Source organism: Muntiacus reevesi, chromosome 3 (genome assembly GCF_963930625.1).
Source record: "Muntiacus reevesi chromosome 3, mMunRee1.1, whole genome shotgun sequence".
Classification (NCBI taxonomy): Eukaryota; Metazoa; Chordata; class Mammalia; order Artiodactyla; family Cervidae; genus Muntiacus; species Muntiacus reevesi.
Window position 1 is genome coordinate 239,360,046 of NC_089251.1, and position 24,104 is coordinate 239,384,149.

Genomic DNA, 24,104 nt, shown 5'->3' on the forward strand with positions numbered 1-24,104 from the left:
TGCCCAAATGTATACAGACTATGGCCCTTCATATCCAAAAATTCATGATCACCTTATTCATTTTTTTTTTTTTTAAGAGAGGCTTCCCCCAAAACATGAAAGCAAACATTTCCATCTGGAGCACACGAATTGGATGGGTTGAAAATTGTATTCACAGATCTGAATATAATGATCTGAAAATGGCAATACTATTTAAAAAAAAAAAACCTGCGAGCCTCATTTTGGTAATACAATTTACTTATAAGGGCTGAATCAACAACAGCAAAAAGTTGTGATCTTATTTTAATGAAACAAAAGCGGAAAAAAAGTGCATGCTCTCAAATTGAACTTGAAACATTTCTATCATTTTAAAATAGATGTAAATCCTATAGAGCATGCAATTATTGCTTTTAAAAGCCTAAAAAGACTAAACTGGAGAGTCATTAGCAGAATCAGATGTGGTGTTGGGACTGCCCGTCTTGCCTGACCATGCTGTGATATGTAACACGATTCAGCAGACAGCAGCTGGGCACGTCTAGCACTTCCTTGCCATGGCAGGGGAAGGAACACAGCTGAGTAGCATGCAGGCCAGTCAAAATTTATTTAGAAAGTGATTGTACATGTACAACTTGCTTGGGTAACCTGGGTAAAAGTGGTGACACGAGCCTCTGGCTGGTTTAAAAACACCAGAGTTTCATTCTTGATGGCTCCAGCTTGATTTTACCCCTGTGAGAAGTAAGAATGGTAAGCAGTGAAGGTCACAGGATGATATTCCTAGATTGTGCTATGGAATTCAACTTCAAATATGATTCTTAAGAGCATTTATTCTATATCCTTCACCTAGGAAGACAATGAAACCTTTTAAGAACTAAATTGTAAAAATCCATAGTTACATAAAAATGTCAAGAAATTATGTTTATGTGAACTGTAAAAATATAAAAGCAAAATTCTACATTAAATCTTGTCACAAGACAGGTATAATTCCAAGTTTGCCAAAATAAAAAGATCACTATTTTGAAATCCATGCCTTCAATTTCCTTAAATTTTTTTCATGCAAAGCTTTATGTTTATTTCTATACCAGTCTGTTTATGCTAGTGGTACATAGAAAGATACACATATATAAAATTTATATTCTGTAATATAATAGCAATTCATATTTTTTATTTTTAAAAACTTCTAGAGATCATTTCCCCTCAATTGTGGTATAGCTGCATATACTTTATTATGAAAATGAGTGGAAGTAATAGAGTAGAATTTTTAAGTACTATCTAAATTAATGATTAATTTACTGCCTCTTCTTAAAGCACAAATAATGTTGCAAAAAATTTTTTTCTTTTCTTTTGAAATACATCATTCTGTTAGGTTTAACTTGTATGATTTTTCACTTTGTCGGCAAAAAGATATTTTGTGTCCCCCAAAGCACAGCCCAATGTGCTTTTTCTACTTGTGTTCTAAAAGCTAATAAGCGTAAACCAAAATGCTATTTTATGGACACATTATTTTTAATTTGTGTGTGTACGTATGAGTGTGTATGTGCTATAGCTATTAAAAAAGAACAACCCAGCCAACATAAATATAAATCTGACTTGTGACCTGTGTTCAATGACAGTAGTTTTCAGAGATTTCAGATCAAAACTGAAATTTGCTGGAATTTATCTAAATCTGTTCTATAATGCTGATGTTTGCTTTTGTTTTTAAAAACAGTGTACAGTTGACCCTTGAACAATGCAGGTCTGACCTACTCAGGTGCACTTACACACAGATTTTGTTCAGTAGTAAGCGCTACAGTACTGTAGGGTCTTCAGTTGGCTGAATTTGCTGAAGTGGAACTGCAGTTACAAAGCCATGTATATGGAGTGAAAGTCGCTTTGTGTCCTACTCTTGCGACCCCTACAGCCCTTGGAATTGTCCAGGCCAGAGTACTGGAGTGGGTAGCCTTTCCCTTCTCCAGGGAATCTTCCCAACCCAGGGATCAAACCCAGGTCTCCTGCATTGCAGGCGGATTCATTACCAGCTGAGCCACAGGGGAAGCCCAAGAATACTGGCGTGGGTAGCCTATCCCTTCTCCAGTGGATCTTCTCAACTCAGGAATCCAAGTGGGGTCTCCTGCATTGCAGCTGGATTCTTTACCAACTGAGCTATCAGGGAAGCCCTTGTATATGGAAGGTTAACTGTAAATTGTACTGAGATTTTCAACTGGGTGTAGGGTTGACACCCCTAACTCTTGTGTTGTTCAGTGGCCAACTGTACTTTTAAACTTTGTGTGAGCATATATGAGGATTGCCCTATTATTTTTAAAGGTTTTTCTGGTACTATTTAAAAGATTCATCCACATAAAACTTATGCTTGAATTTAATTTTACTGTGCAAAATAATTGAAGTTTTATCCTAACTTTATAGAAGTATTTGATTTTATATTAATTAGCAAGTATTTCCCCTCTATTATATCTGTATATTTTAAACAATTTAATTTGGTAACTGGATTCTGCCTACCCAAAACTAGCTAGGAAGAGGACAGATGATTATTTTAAAAATTCACCCAAAAAAGAAATTTTATTCCAATAATAAAATGTTTTCAATGGCTTGAAAATAAAGATATATTTCGTTGTTCCAAATTTATGATTTTTTAGCTATTAAAAAGATATACTAATAAGGTGGAAGTCTTCTAAAGCAGTCATTTGAAATATCTGCAGACATCATAGTTTTTGAAGTACTCTGGAAACCAACTTTTTGGTAGACAAAAATTAACATATATCATTTCCAAGAGTGCAGTGAGATGAAACCTACAATATTAATGTAGCAAAATTTTTCAACCTCTTTGACTTTTCTATCTCTTCTTGACCCCAAGCTACTCTTGTCCCTAGTCTTCCCTTGTTTTCTCTTTGCAGTTACTTCTGTGGTGAACTCCTTTGTTTTTAAGGAATCAGATAATGATGAAATCTGTGTTATTATATCTATTTTTAAACCCTGACTGCTCATCCAGGCTGTGTTTCCCACTATATCCCACTTCTAATTCAGTATATCCCAGTTGAATTCCTTCTTTTCCCATAAACCTGGTAACCTAAAAGATCATTTCAGACAGTTGCATTACCATTTTTCCAATTTCTTAGACTCTTTACTGGGTTTGTCAAATTGCCAGTTAGTCTCATCTGCCATACTTATTACCATAGCCCATATTTCTATCACCTCATTATTATCAAATGATTGTTACCTCATTATTCCCCAAGATAACCCTTATCCCTCACTCTAAACTGCTTTACTCATTACTATGGAATAAATTTTCCTAAAACATCAGTTTCCTATTGCTTTTCACCTGCTTCAGAACAGATAGCTCGTTATTGATCATGTAGCCAATTCCAAACTCTTTGGCTGATTTTCAAGACTGTATTATCTGAAACTACCTTACTCACTCAAACATATTTTTCCACTTTCTCAACCAATACATTTTTCATACTGATTATTTCACTGCTGCACCTAACTACCAAGCTCACTCTAACTCTGGCTTTTGTTTAGTAGTTTTCTGCCTTGGCTTTCTGTTTATGTATTTGATCCACATTTTGAGGCATACTTCAATTTTATCTCTTCATTTAGCAATTTGCTATGTTCTTGCTGTTCTCAATACCTATAGTCTTTATAGTCTTATGGTCAGTTCTTTAGGATTAAACTTTTTAATAGGCCTTAAATGATTTTGTGAGTTAGTATTAGCTTCCTTGGAGATTTTGAGAATTCCCTGAAGAGGGTTATATTATGAATCTCTCCTTTATCTCTTCCTTTATCCTTACTGCCCAGCAGAGTGTAGAGTTCACAGAAGTACTCAATAAATGTTTGTTAACTAATTGATGATTTTCTTAAGTAAATCTTTGTCCAGTGATGGGAAATGAAATTCGAATTGAATTCTTATCTTACCAGAAAAAGCAACACATAAATTAGAATTGAACTCATTAAGCAGACATTGAATGGAATTTCAGAGAAACGGTATTATACCTCATTTTGTGTGTATTTTTACCTTTTTTGAAATATTTCCAAATTTACTGTTATAATATATCTCAGAAGCTCTGAAATGCCTGGAAAAAAGGCATGTGCATTGTGACACTGTCAGCTACTTATACAAATTCTGTTGCCACTGTTATTAAAAAAAGAAGGTTCCAAACTATGCAAATATGCTCACAGAATCAGACGTCATTTGTCTGATTCCTATGGTGTCACCATTTATACTTTCAAGTTAAACCCTGTCTTTATAACTCTGTGCTAGACTTAACTTCCTACTAGCATATCAGAACTCTATAAATAAGTAATAGTAAAAAATTTAATCCTGCTCTCCACAACACAGAATTGGAGAATTAATAGCCTTGAACTACTCTCATAGACTCCTGTGAATTCTAATCCTGCAAGAACAACATTGCCTTTCCTTTTTCCTTTTCTTTTAAATAAGTAGTAATATGACAGTAAGAATAGCTTTTCAGTCTACAGTTCAGCTGTAATCCTTAAGTGGAGTTTTTCCAAATAGTTCTTAGTATTTTCTAGGTTAATCTGGAAGACCTTATAAATATGTTCTTCCTTGACTGGGTCAAAATGTAATCATTACTACTCTTATTTTCCTAATATGTATACAATTTTCGTAAATGAACAACACTCTTATCAGTAGTCAATAAAAGGTTCAGAGGTGAACAAAACTGCACAAAACATTCACATTAAAATATCATAGCAAAACTTAATGTATTATAGAAAGTAAAGAGATGACACTTTCACAATGATCAGTAAAATATGATTTGTTTATTTTTCTAAAGAGCATAATGTAGTGTATAGAAGAATGTGTTAAATAAAATCTCCTTTTTGGAAGGCCATATTTTTTAATCAGACTTTAAAGTATCAAGAAGATGAATATACTAACTGTTCAGAATGATGATTTCCTATGAAAAGTTGGAATTTCAATGGACAGAATTCCCAAAAAAGAATATCTGATAGTTTTCCAACATTACTATATATATGGCTTTTAATATACTTTTTAATAATGCCTATAAACACAATAAAAATTCTTAGTAACTGTGGTACATGGTTTTTATAAGGAATGCAAGAAAAACTTTAAAATCATTCTTACCTCTTTGCTTTCTTCTAGTTCTGACTCACTGCTGAACTCCTCAGTATTTAAATTTTCAAAGTCAGACTCTCCAACAGCAATTGGCACTGTTACAGTGAGGCTGGGATTGTTTATGAATGACATATAATCGTTTTCATCAATTACATATTTTTCAGCACTGCTTCCAGTACCTACACCACTGGTGGTTCCATTCCCATCTTTAAGATAATTAAGCTCTTTGCTTATTTCAATTCCAGTATTATTAGACACACAGCTGTCTATTTTGTTGCCTTCATGGATTTCTATAACTTTTGGCTTTCTGAAAAATGTTTTTTGGAAACACTCCCGTATCTTATTTTTCACATAATCAATTCCCTTTTGCATCCTTCCTACTGCAATCTGGAGATTGTTCATTTCATTATCATCATCAGTAGCAGCAAGATTGTCTGAGCTAAATGAACTCAACAATAAGGCCAGAAAGAGGTTCAGAACCTAAAAGAAAAAAAGAAAATTTTGCTGTATTAATATTGAAATATGTATAAACATAATAGTTTAAACAGAGGAATCACAACTCTTTGCTAAAATTAATTCAACAAATGCTTCTTGACTGTTTGCTATATTTCAGACACCTTGTCTTAGTCACACGCTATTTAAAGAATCTGGTATCTTCTACCTGTTCAAAGGGCAAAATGGTAAAACAAATGATTTTCCTTTCAAACAGAGGACAACCAGGAAACTGGAGCTTCTGAGATTTAAATTGTGTCTACTTACAGTTGCTAGTGAAAAGACAAAATCCCATTTTTGTGGTTTTTGGCCAAAGAGGAAAAATGGGATATTTTCATTTTAGTCATTTTACCAGTTTGTCTAGGGAATATCTAGTGTTGTGTGTGTAAATAATGAATTTATTTATTAAATAGCCTGATGGATTGTATTAAAATAATATACTTGAAATGTAAATTCCAATGACAAAAAACTTTTAGAGCAACCTAAAGGCAGATTATATAAGGTTTAACACATTTCCCATCAATATACTTTGAGGTATATGTGTCCAAATAGTTCAACAGATGGAGAAAAGTCTAAAATTATTCCAGGGTTTAGGCTAGACCCATATAATGTAAATTACTTTTCTTTTTCCTTTTTTTTTTTTGCAGAAAATGTGGTGAAATCTCAGTATATCATTGGGATACATGAAGGAAAATATTATCCAATTAATTGGCAAAATATGATTAATGCAGGAATAATTCATTGTGACTGATGCAAAAGAAAATTTATAGGAATATTTTTAGCTTGAAATGTAGTTACTGAATTTCAAAAAATGTTACATGTTAGGAAGACACAAACTTAGCCAGAACCCCAGTTTATTTCCTTATTTTTGTATAAGATTTGTTCAGAATCTAAAACTTCCTTATTTACAATTCTGAAAAAAGTTGCATGTCCACATATATCCCACAAACCATTTTTTGAGAAATCTCATTTGATATGTACTTCTCAAAGGAAAGGTTCAGAATGATGACATAAAGAAATACTCTGACAGTGCATAATTGAAAAATGTAAGCATTAAAACACATAAACATACAAATTGTGTTTCTATATTAGTGCTTTTAAGTCAGAACTAAAAGTTAGCTCTTTAAATCTGGTCAATGTTTATATATGTGTATAACTGAAACTACAATAATTAATTGTCCTTTAATAAAACAAATTCTGGGAAAAATATATTTAGTCCCCTTCCAATTTTTTTGGATAATTACAATACAGAGCTAAGATTTCATTGAAATTTGTCTTTAAAATTTGGTGATTTGCAACATATGCCTCTGAGTAAACAAACAATATGAACTATGTATGTGTAAAGAACAATTTCAACACAGAATAGTCTTTTTTTCAGTGTAGAATTACTGGAGATCATTATCTTGTCAAAATAATAATAGAATAAAAAATAATTCAAGCCATAAAAATAAAATTAGAACAAATTAGTTTTGATGCTAAAAACATTTCTTCGAAGAAGGAAAACTAATATTTTTGTCCCACGACTCACAGATATATATACCTCATGTAATCCTCACATAAAGCACAAGATTTCAGTTTTGTTATTCCAGTTTCATAGTTGGGAATTTGAGCCTGAGGGAGGTTAAGTAACTTGTCCCTGCTCAGAGTCCTAGTACTGGGATTTGAGTGTACGTTGTTGATAGTAAAACCAGATATGTCTGTTGCATCAGGCCCCCTTCCCACCTACTGTCTGATCTTGTTCTTAATTATGAGTGTTTGTAATTCACACATACCACCAGGTTTCCAATGACCATGACCAGCATGAAAACAATAAGGCACATGGTTTGGCCGGCGACCTCCATGCAGTCCCACATGGTCTCTATCCACTCTCCACACAGCACCCGGAACACAATCAGGAAGGAGTGGAAGAAGTCATTCATGTGCCAGCGCGGGAGCTCACAATCACTGGAAATCTTGCAGACACATTCCTTGTAGCTCTTCCCAAAGAGCTGCATGCCGACCACGGCGAAAATAAAGACGATGATGGCCAACACCAAGGTGAGGTTACCCAGAGCTCCCACTGAATTACCGATGATCTTAATTAGCATATTCAGGGTGGGCCAGGATTTTGCCAACTTGAACACTCGAAGCTGTAGTCAAGTGAAAATGTACTCTTAGTAGTAATCACAACATAATTTTAAAAGTTAGACATCGTTTTATCAGTATGTTACCCTGTAGACCCACCTTTGAGGAATATAAAATTTCAAAGCATACTAATTCAAATCCATAAAAAAAGTTAATTGGAATTGTAAATCAAATCATAATATCATTTAAATGCAAAAATGAGAGCAAATATTTCAGAAACGATAAAACATTTCTGATTTATCAGCAGATATGTCCATAAAAACAAATTAATATTTTAATTACAGACATTTGTGAATTTAGCAAACTAATGTCACTTCTGATTATACTTTAGAGAGTAAAAAGAAGTATTAAAAGTATGAGTTATATATTTTAATGTATTAATGTATTATTTAGTGTATTAATAGTTTACATTTAAAATATAAAAGTACATGAACTAATTTTGGTAAACATAAAAATTTCAGTTCAGTTGCTCAGTCATGTCCGACTCTTTGCGACCCCATGGGCTGCAGAACAAGACCCAGTTTCCCCCTCAGTCAGGCTCTCCCATCAGGAAGCTTCCATAAGCATCTTATCCTTCTCCATCAGAGGGCAGACAGAATGAAAGCCACAATCATAGAAAACTAACCATAAAAAAGCTTGTATCAATTTAAAAAATATACATTTTACTTAATTTCCTATAAAAGTTTGCATATTTTTAAATAATTTTTTTGCCAAATTCAGCAATTCATTATACCATTTTCTAAAATGCTAATGGGAACACATTTTCTTCTGTGTTCCTTTACTAATATAAGTTGATAAAAAGATTAGTTGTGTGTAAGCTTTTTATTTGCATTTCTTTATAGACTTTAAAGCAAAATATTTTTAATGCATTTAAAACATAATTTTAGAAGCACATGTGTATTTTAAAATGTGTCTTACACAGCTAATAATTATGAAGTGTTTCAACCATTTTTCATCATTCTTGAAAAACAATCACACTGATTCATTTTTTAAATAAATGTTTTGCCAATGAAAGATAGAATGTAAACATAGTCTAAGCAGATACCAGTCTGAATGATCTCAGTACAGACAGTCCCTCCACATTTGCCAGGCCAAGCTCCATCAAACTAAGGCTGACAATAATTCCATCAAAGATATTCCAGCCCTCTTGGAAATAATAATATGGATCCATGGCGATGATCTTGAGGACCATTTCTGCTGTGAAGATCCCAGTGAAGACCTAAAGTAACATAGAGAGCAGTACTTCACAAGCATTGACAAACTTTTAACACTGAGAATTTGTAAAGAATATTAAACTGTTAGGAGTAAAAATATTTAAAATTTAAAGTGAAGAAATGTGACAAAAGGATATACAAGTTTAGCATTTTTTTTTTCTGGGGAATATTTTAAGTGGGTTTGTGTTATCTAATGAATTGGCTAGATTTCCAAGACGATGCTGAATTTATAACATTTTGTTGTCCATATTTGAAATCTAAAATTAAATAATTAGTACTGATAGTTATTAATAGCTACTTATAGCTATTTTGTACCCTATGCTTCTACCATGATCACAACCAATTTTTCAAAAATATGGCAGTAAGAACAAATCTATGTATTATTGAAAGTCATTCAAAAATTACTTCAAATCAGGAAAAACCATATTTTGTTCTTGATTTTTATGTTGTTTTATTCATGAGACACCATTCTTATTTCTATAATTTCATAAACATTTCTGAAATAAGAGTGAATTTGCCACAAATATTTCTATAATAATTATCTCTGGATTTGTGCCTCAGAATTAAGATTAATTGATAAATAGAGCAAGGAACTGCAGATTTAATTGAAAGCAGTAGGAGAACATTTTCAGTATGCATACACCAACAATTAGGATTAATAAATTATTTGAGAGGCTGGATGAATGTCTATTTGAAAATGGTTTTGTTTTTTAACTCAAAACCACAGGCTAAGACACCCAAGGACATGAAGAGCTATGAAATTACTCTTGGAAAAATTCTTTTAAAGCAATTATCTTAATTAACTATAGATAAAAGCTGCATATTATGACTAAAGCAATCCACTTAGCAAGTAAATCAGCCTTTACCTTGAATGAACTTTATCAAAATAACAGTATCAAGATTATTTGGTTTCCTAAAATATTAACTTAAGGAAATCTTGATCCACTCTTACAAATGTGTAAATGCAGCTAACATCTCATTTCCCCAATCACAGAAAAACCTAAGGGAAATACCCATCCCAGAAAAAAATAACTTAACTTCAGTTATCATTCATTCATTCTAATAGAAGTAAAACATAATTCAAGTAAGCTTACTGCATGAAAATCCAGATATGTGGTACACTGCACATTAAAAGTGTTTTTTTCTCTTTTATTTTATATAAGAACTCCCCCTGGAGTATTTTTTCCCTGGTTAATGTTAAATAAATTTTGAAGTTTTAGAAGCAGCTACTATCTAAATAAACAGCCTAATTATAGAAATATATTAATTAAATTCAGTTAGAAACAATCCAGGTAAATATCTCTTCCTGTAGAAAATCATAAAGGTGAACTTTTTAGTTCTTCTGAAATGACATGAAGATGTCCTGCATTTTAAAAAACCCTTAAATTTCAATTCCTTTTAAATTTATAAAAGGAATGTCTTAAATTGATATTCCTATAAGTTTATAATCATGAAGTTTATAGCATGAAACTTCTATTTAAAAACATTTTAATTACAGTTTGCAGTTTAATGTCATAGCCTTTTATCTCTTTAAATGGTTTCAATTTAGGCCCTAAAAATCATTGATAATTGTTTTTGTTACATTTCAATCTAGTTCAGCATTGTTAGTGGTTAGGAGAAGACTAAGACAGTTAGTAAAATCATCAAATGTTTATTGTTTGGACATAAGCTCATTATATCTTGTCTTCTGTTGAAACTTTGTTTTTTGAAAGTTTGGATTACATGCTTCTGTAGGCATTCATTCATTCATAAAAAATTACTAATTACTTACTAGACATTGTTTTAGGCTTTGAAAATAAATACAGTGCTAATTAGGACATAAAAGTTGAAATTGCAAACCCAATTCATCTAGGCTGATAAATTTCTTATGGACAATACATTTATAGGTTTCCTAAGCAGCTTCTTTAATAAGGAGACAATTAATAATAAACAGGACAATTAATAAAAGTGTAAGCACTAAAGATAGGGATGAGAATCAGCCTGAGAGTTTGGACCAAGGGTAAATAAATTGTGAGCATTTTGGGTTGTTTTGAAGGACACTTAAGTTTGGATGATCAAATGTTAGGGGTTAAGGTCTCAATTCAGGGATAGGAACATTTCTTTACTGAGTATTTACTTAGGAAAGTTCTGTTGATACATACATTAAAAAGATAGAAATGTTCATTCTAAAGGCTGAAGCTTGAATATTGGTCAGTTTGCTCCACAGGATCTCTACTTGTCCAGACTGACATTCCATTCTTTGTAGTGAATTTGACATACCTATAGCCTCCTTTCATTCCATTACTATTAACCTCTTGTTTTAATACTTTTAGTTTTATCATACCCATGCCTTTTTGATTTGTACCTTTAAATATTTGTTGTTCATTCTTTTTTGGAGGATGAAATTGAAATATATTTAAAGAAAAATGATGGGAAATCAGTCAACATTTATGATTTTCTTTTCTCTCATCTGTCAAATGAGGATATTGAGATGATTCATCAGGTCTGTGTTTAATATTCTTCTATTTCTATCAGTATATTTTTGCTTAGCAAATTTTATTAGAAATTGTGGTGTACCCATAATTATTGTTACATAACAATTTTATTAGTAGTGGTTAGTAAGGGACAATAATCAATTTTCTCTTATACTAGGAAAGGAATTAGGTAGCCAAATAGCACTTCTTCATTGATGCAAGAGGCTTCATAGGTGAGTTCTTGAATTTGGTTTCTAATGATTTTATCTTTCAATAAACAAAGCCATTTTTTTCTTCAAAGAATTATGTCCCTTTTCTAAGATTTTGTATTCATATTCTAAACCACACCATTTAATTAAAATAGTTTGCTAATCATGTTTCTTTAGGCTTTTATTTGAAAATAGCCTATAAAATCCTTACAACAGGTATCATTTTCTAAGTTCCCATCTGGGTCTAGCATAATAGAGGGATATCACGAATCTTTAATCTCTAGTTATGAGAGTTGCAGTAAGAAAAGCAAATAGAGTAGGAGCTACAGATCTCTATTGATATTCCGTGAAGAAAAAGTTACAGGTTAGTTGGAAATGTTTATATGATGAAGGAATTATGTAACCTACTATGTTTGATGGAAGATTTTTTGCTTATAGAATTAGTAAAATGAGTGCACGTGTTTAATAGTCATTAAAACAAACAAACAAAGAAACACAAAGGCAAAACAGAATCTTAGAGAAACTTAATAGAGATTTGAGGTCTCTTTAAACTTAAACTATCAGTGTAATCAACAGGGAAATGATAGAATTTTTATATGCTTCAGCAGAAGGAGGATACAAAAAAGCACGTTTATCTAAGTAAAGACTAAAAGTGCCACAACTCTTTTATGGCACATTCTTTTGTTATTAATTCAACCAGAAACTCAATTTCCTTATTTATAAGGCAGTATGGAATAATTTGAATAGTAATAAACTAGTCCAGAGAAATTTTAAATTGACTTTAATAAGAAAACTATAAAGTCTTCACAAAATATGCAATGCAACACCCATCTATGGTATATAACATAGATCTAAAGTCAGCTAAGTACCCATTATATAAGCAATATTTCTCTCTCACACAGAGAGAAAGAGAGAATATTAATGATCTTTTAGCCAGTAGTAACAGTTTACACATTCGCCTGTTCTTATGGTTACAAATAGTTAAGTATTTCCTGTCACCTGTGCTATCTTCATGAGTCTTGTTTCCCTAACACTAAACTCAGCTGACCCATGGTTCTGCTACAGTCAACCACTGATCAGTTTTTCACCTCACTTCTCTACCTCATTATCTCCACTGATACTCAAAGTGATAGCTTTTAGCGTGAGGAGAGACTTGAAAAACCGTCTAGTCCCAATACATTGTACTCATGAGAAAACAATATTTGTGACTTTTTCAAGATCAGATATTTAGCACAGACAACTGGACTTGGACCCAAATTTGGTGTTTTAGTCTAGTGCTTTTCCGTCTGATCATCCTATAATCCAACATCTCTTATCCTGTGCTTCTGAACTCCATTGCTTCAACATCAAAATTCTTTAAGACCTCAATTTCCTGCATCACTCTGACAAATTTCCCAAACTGTTCCTAACAGTTCAACTTCCCTAACTGTCCTGGGAAAAATACAGAGCTAGAACAGAACTGTTTTCCATCAGTATTTCAAAGAAAGGTTAATAGAGTACGTAAGAGGAAGGAAGCTGTTTATTGAGCACGTGCTAGATGCCAGGCAAAGTGTTGTGTTTTCACATTATCTCATTATACCTTCACAACAACTCTGGGAGATGAGTATTATTATATCCGTTTCAATAATAGAAAACAAAGACTCAAAATTTTTTATCATACTTGTCCAGATGCTACATTATTAATAAGGTCAAACCCAGTTCTACCTGATTCCAAAGCCCATGTTCTTTTATGGGTAGGAAACAACCAGTTGGTTATTTATCAACCATTTACAACCATGTAAACACTCTGAGAGATACAAAAGAAAAGTAGGGAGTGATCTCTGTCATGGAGTAATATGTAGTGGAATTGAAAAATAAGAATTATGATGCAACAATAAAATGTTTAATGTTCAACCATGTTCTATTCACAGAAATGCATTAGGAGTTAAGAATAGTGTGCTCAGTATGGACTGAGAGTCATATTAGAGGAGAGATGAAGCTGTGGTTGGACCTTAAAGAATATGAAGAACTGAGATGAAGTGATTTGAGTCAGGATACTTTAAATATGAATATTGAGAACAGTGAACTACTTTCCCATATACAAACATATAAACATTTGTGGGTTATAGTGTCAAGGCTGTTCTGAGAAGATTGGTGGTGACTGGTTAGGAAACAATGGAAAATAAGATGTCATAGGAAGGATGGGATTAGAGGGGGAGTGTTATAAACCAGGTAAGATTGTTGAACCACAAATATAGACAATAGATACTTTGGCAAGGTGAAAGCCAAACTGAGTGTAGAGTACTAGAAATACAATTTTAATGGTAGCTATAGAGGTAAAAAAATTGATACCTAGAAAAAGGAAACAATGGGTCTTGATATAAAATTGTATATAAGAAATAAAAGGTTTCTATTTTGAAGCTGGAAGCCTCTTCGAAACTGAAAGGCTACTACTAGAGGTAATACAAAACTAACTTGAAATTTTTAGGGCTTTAAATAAACTGTGAGAAAGATCATCTTTCAGATGTTTAAAGTTATCCTGGGTCAATAATCTGTAACTGCTGGAAATACAGAAATAGAACACAACTTATGAGTAGATAATACCTAAAATTGTTGAGTACATACAAATATTGAGTGAAAAACATAGCCTTAATAGGCAAAAGTAGAGAAGTCCAAAAAAGGAAGCAGAAATATAGAGTGACTGGAAAGATGAAGGAGCCAAGCAGACCAAAAAAAAAAAAATCACAGGTGCCAAAGATGAAGAAAGTCTCAAGAATCTGATGGGTGTTATACTGAGTCAAATAATATATGAAGGTGAGATCACTTATTGAAGTAGACACTTAAGATAGTTGTTTGCCCAGTATTCCCTTTCTTCTTTCTGTTGGGAATTAATCCTCCACCTGTGTAATTCCTCAGAACTGCAATTTTCACATGAATCTACCTTCACCAATGTTGGTTAAACCAGAGATGAGCATATGATCCAAGCTATGCTAAACAGAGTCCTATCACGAGAGTCTTTAAACTGGAACTGAAAAAGAGATTCAGTGTTTTTCCATTGCAGAGGTTACAAGATTTAGAACCAACAAGGTATGGGTGATCTTATTTCCTGACCTACAGACAAAAGATGCAATGAATGGCTGGGCTGCATCCAATCCCTTGGTTAAAGCATTTCCTGAAGCCTAGTTGCAAAATTATCCTCATATGGTTTGGTAATTCATCTTTTTCTTTCCATTTCATGAGATAGTCTTTTTATTTCCCTCTTATGCTATTGAACTCTGTTTCTATCTTGTGCTGGAAATAAAGGTCTTGGTTAATAAACTATGTAAATTCTTTTTTTACTTGTTCATCCATTTCATTTTCTTCATATAGAAGGAAGAAATGTAAATGTCGGCATACACATAGACAGTTGTCTACCCAAGTAACATGAACCAGACTGTGGCTAAATTACAAATGCATTTTTATCAACTATTTCTTCTCTGTATGAATTCTACTGAAGCATTTTATTAGGCAATTCAATTTGAAACAACTATGCCCTCATTTGCACAGAAATCAATCTTTATGTATTCCCTTCAAAGAACTATTTCTTCATAAGCTGTGTGTGTTAAAACTGCATGCTTATGGAGCCAGAATTAGACCTCATGATTTCTGTTTTTTTCCAGCAAGATCGACAGTAAAGATTTTAACAAGTTTACAAAAGGTAAAACACCATGATCAATCAGCACAGATGTTGATCTCAACAGTCAATATTCATACCAGTTGAATTCTAGACCTTATCCCTGAGAATCCCTTCAATATTCCTTTAGATATTTCTTCCTATGAGGAAAGAGGGTATAGTTTGGGGGGTCTGCATATGCATAGCACAAATGGATTTCTTCTTTGGTCTATCCGCTCTATTTCTGACAAAATAAATAAGTAAACTTCAAATGAACTCACCAGGTTTCCTACAGTCAACACACTACTGAATTGACCAGTCATTGGGTAGTGCTCCATGGCCATGAAGAGGGTATTTAAGACAATGCAAATAGTGATGGCAAGATCAACAAATGGATCCATAACAATTAAATTCACAAGATGCTTTACTTTTAACCATGCATCACAGCAGTCCCAGATCAAGAACATATTGGCAAATCTATACCAGCATGGTGGACATTTCTGCCTAGATTCTTCAAGTTCTGGGGGAACAATAAAGAATGAGATAGTAAATAACAATATAAACAAATTACTGTTGTAGATTATACATTGTTTGATAAAATTGATACTTTTATTTGGGGACAGAAGTTCATATTAGTTTAACAGACTTGAGAAGACAATTCCATTGAATATTTTTACAAAATATTTATGAAAAATGTCTTTAAGCCGAAAAAAATGCTTCAAATTCAATATTTTGCCTCAATTTAAATAAATTACCTATTAATTAGGTAATGGTTATTAAATTGCTATATTTTCTTTATCAAAACAGGATTTTAAAGTAAGTTTTAGAGAACTATTAAACGTATCAATTAGTTTCTTTTGAAAGAGCTTTTTCAGAATACTTTCTAAAGCTGTGATCCTTATTAATATGTGTGACCCTTTCTTCTCTCTGTCTCCACAATAGCACTGATCTTTACACATCGACATATGGTATGTTTTTCTTTTTAATATAGATTCAGCCCCAAATCTAGTTCTGTTATTCATATTTACTCATTTTTTTTCAGAATTCTAGCCTATTAAAAAGGTACTAGTAATTTAATGGGTACTAGTAATTTAATGGATGAAATATATATGAAATATATGCCTATTTGCATATCCAATATACCAATAGACTAAGGTACAAAATATAACTGAAGTTTTCTAAAGAATTTATGTTAGATATGAATTCTGATTGATTTATAAAATTACAGTACTGATGTAATATTCTTCCAAACTTGAAGAAATGGGGACTTTTTAATGAATGAACAAGGAAGTAATAGTTGTTGTCCATTCCTGTGTGTCAAAATCAACAAATATCTTCATTAAAGGAATGTAATGGTTTCTGTGTATGTGGAAGATGGAGGAAAGATCTTTTTTTAGGGTCCTGTGGAAATGGAACACAGGTTTTGATTTCTCCAACTCAACCCATATGCCTCCTAAACCCATCACCACTTCTGTGCCTGGAGAACAGGTTGAAGTTTTACAGATGTTTCTTTGTGCTTCTGCATACAAAACTTAAAAAGAGAAGTTTTTGCTCTAATTGCTTAAGGATGATATAGCATAAGGATAAATCCTCACTGATGAGCTATCAAATGGTGAAATAATCACTCGGCAGATGAGAATTGGAATCAAAAAGAAATAGAGACAATATTAGTTTTGTAATCAATGTGATAATAGTATATTCCATATATTATCTACTTAGGCCCATTATACAGTTCTGACCTTGGGTAATTGACTTTTGTAATTCCATGGGAATAAGTAATAGTTCTCCAAACTATATAATCATAGAAAGCTGACTATCCCATGGCTGCCTTCTTACCCTCCATCGTGTTAGTCAGGATGCTGGCTATGCTCATGGCTCTTTGCCTTCCGGAGGAATCTTCTAGCATCTCCATTGAAATCTGGTAAGAACTTAGCCTTCTCTTTCTGACTTCCGTTTCAGTGGTGGTACCCTGCAAACCAAATACTGATGGCTCAAACCACCCTTTTCAGTGAGTAATACAACACAACATTAGCATTTCTTTGGAAAGTCATGCTACATGCAGTTTTCCCAAGTAACAATTTTCAAGTAATAATAAAATACTAATTTATTATTAAGTTATAAATACTTAAAAAATCACAGGTGATACCCTACAGAGTTAAAACATGAATTTACCAGTTGGGTGCAATTGTATAAGGCAATTATGTTGCAGAAATATTTTAGTTTACCTGTTGGAATTTCCAGAGAAATTTTTCATAAATCATATATTATTTCATTTAATTCAAATGAAAAGTATTTTAGCTTTCTCATTGATTAAAAATCAGATTAGTCTTCCCCCAAAACAAATAATAGTATTATGTAATATTAATATTAAGGCTGAATTGTTTTCTTTGAGGCTATATTGAAAATATTGACACATATGGGCCGATTTTTTTCTATGCACAAACACAGATGTACAATGAAATGTGTGTGCTTTCCTGAGATTTTTAAAATTATTTCCATGTGCCATCCTACAAGAAATCAAAACATTTTAAAGTCATTTAATAGACACCAGAACATTTTAGAATCACTGTAAAATATTGGCAGTTGTACCGAAACTGCCTGTTATCAATATGTTGGTCATTAAATTATTTAATTTTAGGTATATGAAATTTCCAGAATATGAATAGATTATTATACAATTCTGGGTGAACAGACATCTGTAATAGGTTGTCACAGTGCCCATTGTTCTGTGTTGAATTTGCAGATAGGAATTTTCACCCCAAACTCTAAAAACCAGGCTCTTTCAACCTAAAGCATTTGACAGTTCATGGTCCCATACAGTTCAGTTGGTTCTCAAGATTCTATTGCCTTTTTCATTCAGTAAAATCATATGTTATTTTTAAGGACTTTCATTTTGGGGAAGTAGGATAGTATGACAGGCTAAACCACCCAGGCCTTGGTCATTTCCAATTGGTGTATAATGTCAGTAGTAGCTGATTTATCATCTGTTATCACCTCTGGCGGATGTCCAGTAGGTGAGGTTAGAGCCGAAGGTCCACCCACCAAGGAAACCACACCATTGCAATCCACAGTGCTGTGCATCTTCCCATTGGCCGGAAGCCCTGGCACCATCCTGGATGACATACTGGCCTGACTAACGTTACTGTTGCGTCGCTCTCCGTGTCTGTGCGGCACAAACAGTGAGTCTCTCCTGCTCTCGCTGTCTTCAAATGTACTGTGTTCATCGTCAGCAAAGTCATTTTCAGAACCGATATCCTTTGCCCGACCTCTGAAGCTGAAAATACTGGTTTTGCTATTGCGTCGTGGGGAAAACAGGGAACCACGGATACTTAAGAGAGACTGGGGAGAGAGCAAGGAAGGAAAGAACGGGGACAGGGGACACAGCTCTTTAATGAAAGTCTTAATATTGCAAAATCTACCTGCTTCTGGGTGTATCAAATTTACAGAGAACACGTATGTTTTGATACTTTTACTAAAGATCACAATACAAATTTAAGTAATTTTTCTGATCAGGAGTTCTAATATGCAGTTTCCTAAGCGCATGACCACTTCATTTAATCTTCACTGCAGTCCTGTGAGGTGGGTTTTGTTATCGTAATGTTCTAGGTGGGGAACCTGATGCTGGAGAGGACTGATGATTCTTTTTGGTAGGTGGCTTTCACTCCTAAATGCTATAATCTGAAAGGGCATACAACTTGGAAAATAAGTTACAGTTCAAGGCAGACTGTTGGCTTGAATTTAAAATGTCTGGACCAACTATGTTTCTTCTGGATAATGATTTAAAAACAAAGGCATTATCTCTCCATTCTTTTTTTTTTTTTTTGAGCTCTAAAAGGAAATTACTGTTATTTTCTGGACCTTCTTGTCTTTTGCACATGAGCATAAAAGCCACAAAACTTATCTATGATGCTCTCTTCTAAATTTGCTAAGTTTTCCAAATGGCTACTAATGATTCACCTTGTTTGAGAGAATATATGCCATAGCAAACACAACAGAGAGAATTCCTAGATTGCTGTATAAATTACTATTCTTACTTAAAATTTAACACTAGTTTTAAAAATACTTATACATGTCTTCACTGATAAGGGTGATAGAGAGGACAGCTTATCCTTCTAATATCAACTTAATTTTATTAAAAGGAGCTGGATGATTAAAAACTTTAAAACTTACACATATTTATGAATAAATCAAGTAGACAGTTTCTGATACTGAAAAATGAGAATTTACCATGAAGTCCCTTCTTTCATTTTTTGAATGGCTTTTAAATCGGTAGCACCAAATAACTCTTTGTTTTAGCCTTGATGATAGTTTTCAAAAACATCTCTAGTCTCCTGCAGAATCTTCATTTACTCTCTTCCTCATTAACAATGGCATTTCCCATATTCTGTCCCCTTCTCTGCCCCAGCGACCTCTCATGACCTGTTCTAAGTCTCTGTATGGCTGGATAACATATGTAAATATATACACATACATATGCATACATAGCCACATGCAGCTGGAAATACACCTAGACCTTTCCTTTCTTCCACGAAGCTTCAATGTAAAACCAAAATTAGTCATTTTAGCAGGAAAAAACCATAAAGAAGGCAAACTCCCTTAAGTTTACTTTTGGTCCCTCTGCCTAATTAGGTCATGCCAATTTTATTATGCCCCATTTTATTACGCCCTTTATCTTATGACTTTTCCCTGACTGCAAAGCACTAGAATAATCTTTTTTGGCCCTCTGTCTCAGTGATATTCTGGAAAGATACTATTCATTGAGAAATATGCTGTTCCTTTGGATTTGGTTAGAAATAGTCACGGTAATTAATGACTGCTCAGCTTATCCAGGCTGAGACTGTGTCTTTGTGACACTCAATTCATGTAGCAGGTTTGTCTACCCAATGTCAGACGGTAGCTAGACTGATTTTCCAGTCATCAAAGTGATCGAGAAATTAGACATTGTGAAGACATTCATTTAGCCCTCAATAATAAGGAATGATGATGTTTTTAATCTCCTCACATTTAATTTAAATTTATCAATATAATACTTTTATGTCCACACTCATGTTTTGAAACCTTGGTGTGTATTTTTAGGTCCCAGCTTTTTGGAATTGGAATTCAGTAAGCAAGGGTAGGACACTGTGGTGGTGGTGGTGATGTCTGATTCTTGTGATCCCATGGACCATAGCCTGCCAGGCTCCTCTGTCCATGGGCTTCTCCAGGCAAGAATGCTGGAGTGGGTTGCCATTTCCTTCTCCAGGGATCTTCCCAACCCAGGAATCGAACCTGGGTCTCTTGCATTGTAGACAGATTCTTTACCGACTGAGCTATGAGGGAAACCCCAGGACACTGGGATCTGAGAATTCAAACATACATTCTAGGTGATTCTAATGGAGGTGGACCTCACCCTGCACTCAGAGGAATGCCAGCTTTGAAAAGAAAGTGAAAGTGTTAGTCGCTCAGTCCTTTCCGACTCTTTGTGACCCCATGGACTGTAGCCCACCAGGCTTCTCTGGCCATGGGTTTCTCCAGGCAAGAATACTGGAGTGGGTTGCCGTTTCCTTCTCCCGGCAATCTTCCCAGTCCAGGGATTGAACCCGCGTCTTCCGCATGGTGGGCAGTTCTTTACCATTGAGCCACCATGGAAGCCCTATTACCAGCTTTGTCTTACACTACTTCCTAAGATGGTTCAATTCAATCATCTTCATATACCTGTGTTAGAATAATGTCTTTGGAAACTTAAAGTCTGTCTACACAATACTGGGTGGGAGTGTGTGGTATGTGTGTACATCTAAAATGTGTCTGGTACATGCCTTTAGTTTGAATGTTTTTATGTTGACATGTTTTCAGAGGCGTTTCAAATCCTTGGGTTTATTTGAAATTTCTGTTCACTCTTTGGAAAGTATAATAATGGGTGTGAGCACAGCTTTCAAGACAACAGAGACTGAAAAAAGAAGATAGCAAAAATAGTATTCAGAGAAAATAAACCAAAAATAACACACTAGAAGATGCAGCGGAATGCAGGGAATACCCACAGCTGTGGCGGCCCTTTCTCTAGGGAAAACAAGCTTTTATGCGTTAAGGACCAAAAGGCCATCTTTCTTTGCCTCAGGCATGCCAAAATATAAATTCTGGGTATCTTTTTTTTTTTTTTTTTGTCTTGTTCCAAGAAGGTAAATCTGAATTCTTTTTCTTAATTTTCAATAGCAAAAGGGAAAATTGAAGCATTTAGGTGTAAGGACACAATTCTGCATGCAAGAACTGAACTTGAAATGAATTGGGAAGTCAGAATGGAAGACACAGAGAATTTGAAGATGTTCTAATAGAAGCATGGCATTTCAAGTTAAATGTATGTAGCTTATCAATGTTTTCAGTAAGTCAACAACTACACTTGGTTCTAGCTATGAAGCTTCTGTTTTAAAATAATTGCTTTCTTGTGTTCAAACAACATAGATAAAATCTTGGCAGGAGGATTCACTTTCCATTGTTTGCCTTTAAGTACTTTTTCATGTTGTACTATGAACATGTACTATGTTTTTAAGAATAAAATAATATAATAAATGTAAACTAACATCTAAAATTTATGTTAGTAGAGGACAGGGTACTCATCATTTATGGCTAATTGGCCTTAACGATTTTAAAGATATACTTGTTTTGAACATTATTCCATGTCCACTTTATGCTTCCTATTCCCACTATCTCCACTGATTCTCTTTCCTTTTAGAAAGGAGTTTGTTTACACAACCAGAAACTGTAACATGCTTCTGGTATGTATTTGCTTGTGATTGCGTTAATGTTTTTTGCATATTTGTACTGGGGTATGTAACTATCAATGCTAATAGGCTATTTCTTTTACTTTGCAACATCTATTGTCTATTTTATCTACTTATCTATCAGTCTACCTGCCTATCATCGTACCATCTCTCTCTCTTCCTATCTCCTTAACTATCAGTCTCACTATCTCCAAATATGAAATGAACTATATATAATGTATGTATATACTAATTCTGTTTTTAGTATTTAAACTCTTGACTTTCAGTTAACTTCCTATTGCTGTTGCTTCTCTTGGTTCACTCAACAGGGGCTTCTCAGCTGCTTCTTGAACATTCTGGGGCATATTACCACATCAGGGCCTTCCACTTGCTCTTCACTGAGCCCAAAGTGCACTTCCGTAGAGAGCCTGTTCTCTTGCCCCCTCAAAATCTTTGCTGCCAGGTCTCCTTTACAGTCAAGGCTCTCCAAACCATCCTATTTCATTTTTTTTAACCACCACTTAGTGTGCTTAATTTTCTTTTCTTGCCTTTTCCCTCCAATTGTACTTATCACTTTCTGACATAGTCTATGACTTACTTATCTTGTTTATTGTCTGTCTCCTCCTTCTGTATAAAAATCTGTGAGGTCAGTGAATTACACTGTTTTGTTCATTGAGGGTTTTTTTTTTCTAGAACTGTTTCTTTCCTCTTGTGAACCATAGTAGGTGAGCAATAAATATTTGTTGGTTGGCTGACCCAGGTTAAAATAATTAGAAGAGTTAATAATTCATAGCACATGAAATTCTAATGGAACCAAATAGGGTTCAAAGCTATAACTGTACTTATCACAGACTTCATAACTATTTACTCTTCATTATGCAACTGATAAAACTTATAAATAGAGTCGATACTATTTACCCTACTTGGCTTGAAAATATGCTGACGAATTGGGTACTTGGCATTAAATCAGAGCAAAAATAGACCGTTTTTTATTTAATTCTCTTCGAGAGAATTTGGGTCATAATTTCATCCTAATGTATCATGGCATGACACCATATCAGCATAATGGAAGATCACGACAGTACAGTTCTCACATAAAAGATAGAAACAAAATCCAGAAACATTTCTTTTCAAAATTCATACATATCTTGCAGTAATGTATCTAATACATTAGATATTAGTAATATCTAATACTCAGATATTAAAGGCAGAAAACCATGTGCAAAAAAGGTAGGTTCATTTGAGGTCTCAAAATGGAAAAGGTAAACAAGAGATTACAAAACTGCCTCACTGAAGAAAAAAGTTTGATTAGATAGGTTTCACTCCTCCTACCTCCCAACAAAGCAGGTTGAGAAAATGGTCTCAAAATACTATAGTGCTTAAAACTGATTACTGTAAAATAAAAGTTATTAATGATTTAATAAAACTATCTTTTAAAGACAATTTATGATATACATTTAAATCACATTAAATGTTAGTTCCCTGTCCCTCATTTACATCAGATACTACAAAAATATACGAAGATACAGAAATGACAAAACAAACTGGAATCCTTAGTAGAAAGCTGTACCTGATGAGGGGAGTAGAATTTCTTGTCACTAGTTAGTCGATTTCCATCCATGGAGAAAAGGAAACTTCTTCTTTTGACACTGTCCTCAGATTCAGACTTGGGAAACCTGTTTCCCTCTCCTTTGTTGTTTCCTTCAAGATTCTCCCTCTGTCTTCTTTTCTTTCTTCGGTTCCTCCACTCCTTAGCACTTTTGGAGCTTAATTTTGATGCTTCTGACGAACTTTCCAAGAGCTCTCCTAACCCACCTATTCCACTGAAATCCCTTGAGGCGGCTGATGCCGCTGCAACTGCCTGTGTAAATAAAACCAGGCGCTGTTAGAACATGCGGCTTTGGAAAACAGTTGACTACGGTACATATACGGTACATATGTTGCCATTTAATACAATGAACTATATTTGAAAATTTGTGTCTTTCTGGTCATTTTTATGTTTTACTACAAGACAGTTTACTTAATAATGATACAGTTTTACATAGTATAAAGCAATATGTTAGCTTATGAATTAGAAAAGTCTGGTTTGGCACATCTTCTGAAGTCTTTTTTTAAAAACTCTGTTGAGATTAGCTTCATTTCAGGGAACAACTGCTCTCTTAAAAATATCTTCTACACT

The 24,104-nt window shown here is 33.8% G+C and overlaps 1 protein-coding gene across 12 annotated transcripts in view; it reads right to left on the bottom strand.

Annotated features, from left to right (window-relative positions):
• The window catches only part of LOC136163454 (sodium channel protein type 3 subunit alpha), an 83,437-nt gene that overhangs the window by 31,346 nt on the left and 27,987 nt on the right, over positions 1-24,104 (bottom strand). For 2 of the 12 annotated variants that reach the window (XM_065927884.1, XM_065927885.1), the window contains exons 10-16: positions 23,496-23,786; positions 18,330-18,530; positions 17,028-17,160; positions 15,473-15,711; positions 8,730-8,903; positions 7,333-7,689; positions 5,078-5,548 (exon numbers count right to left, since the gene is read on the bottom strand). In XM_065927884.1, the coding sequence (XP_065783956.1) occupies positions 5,078-5,548; positions 7,333-7,689; positions 8,730-8,903; positions 15,473-15,711; positions 17,028-17,160; positions 18,330-18,530; positions 23,496-23,786 (1,866 nt within the window). Of the gene's footprint in view, positions 1-5,077; positions 5,549-7,332; positions 7,690-8,729; positions 8,904-15,472; positions 15,712-17,027; positions 17,164-18,152; positions 18,531-23,495; positions 23,787-24,077; positions 24,084-24,104 lie in introns of all 12 variants that reach the window. The other 10 variants (XM_065927878.1, XM_065927879.1, XM_065927876.1 and 7 more) reach the window with 8 other exon arrangements.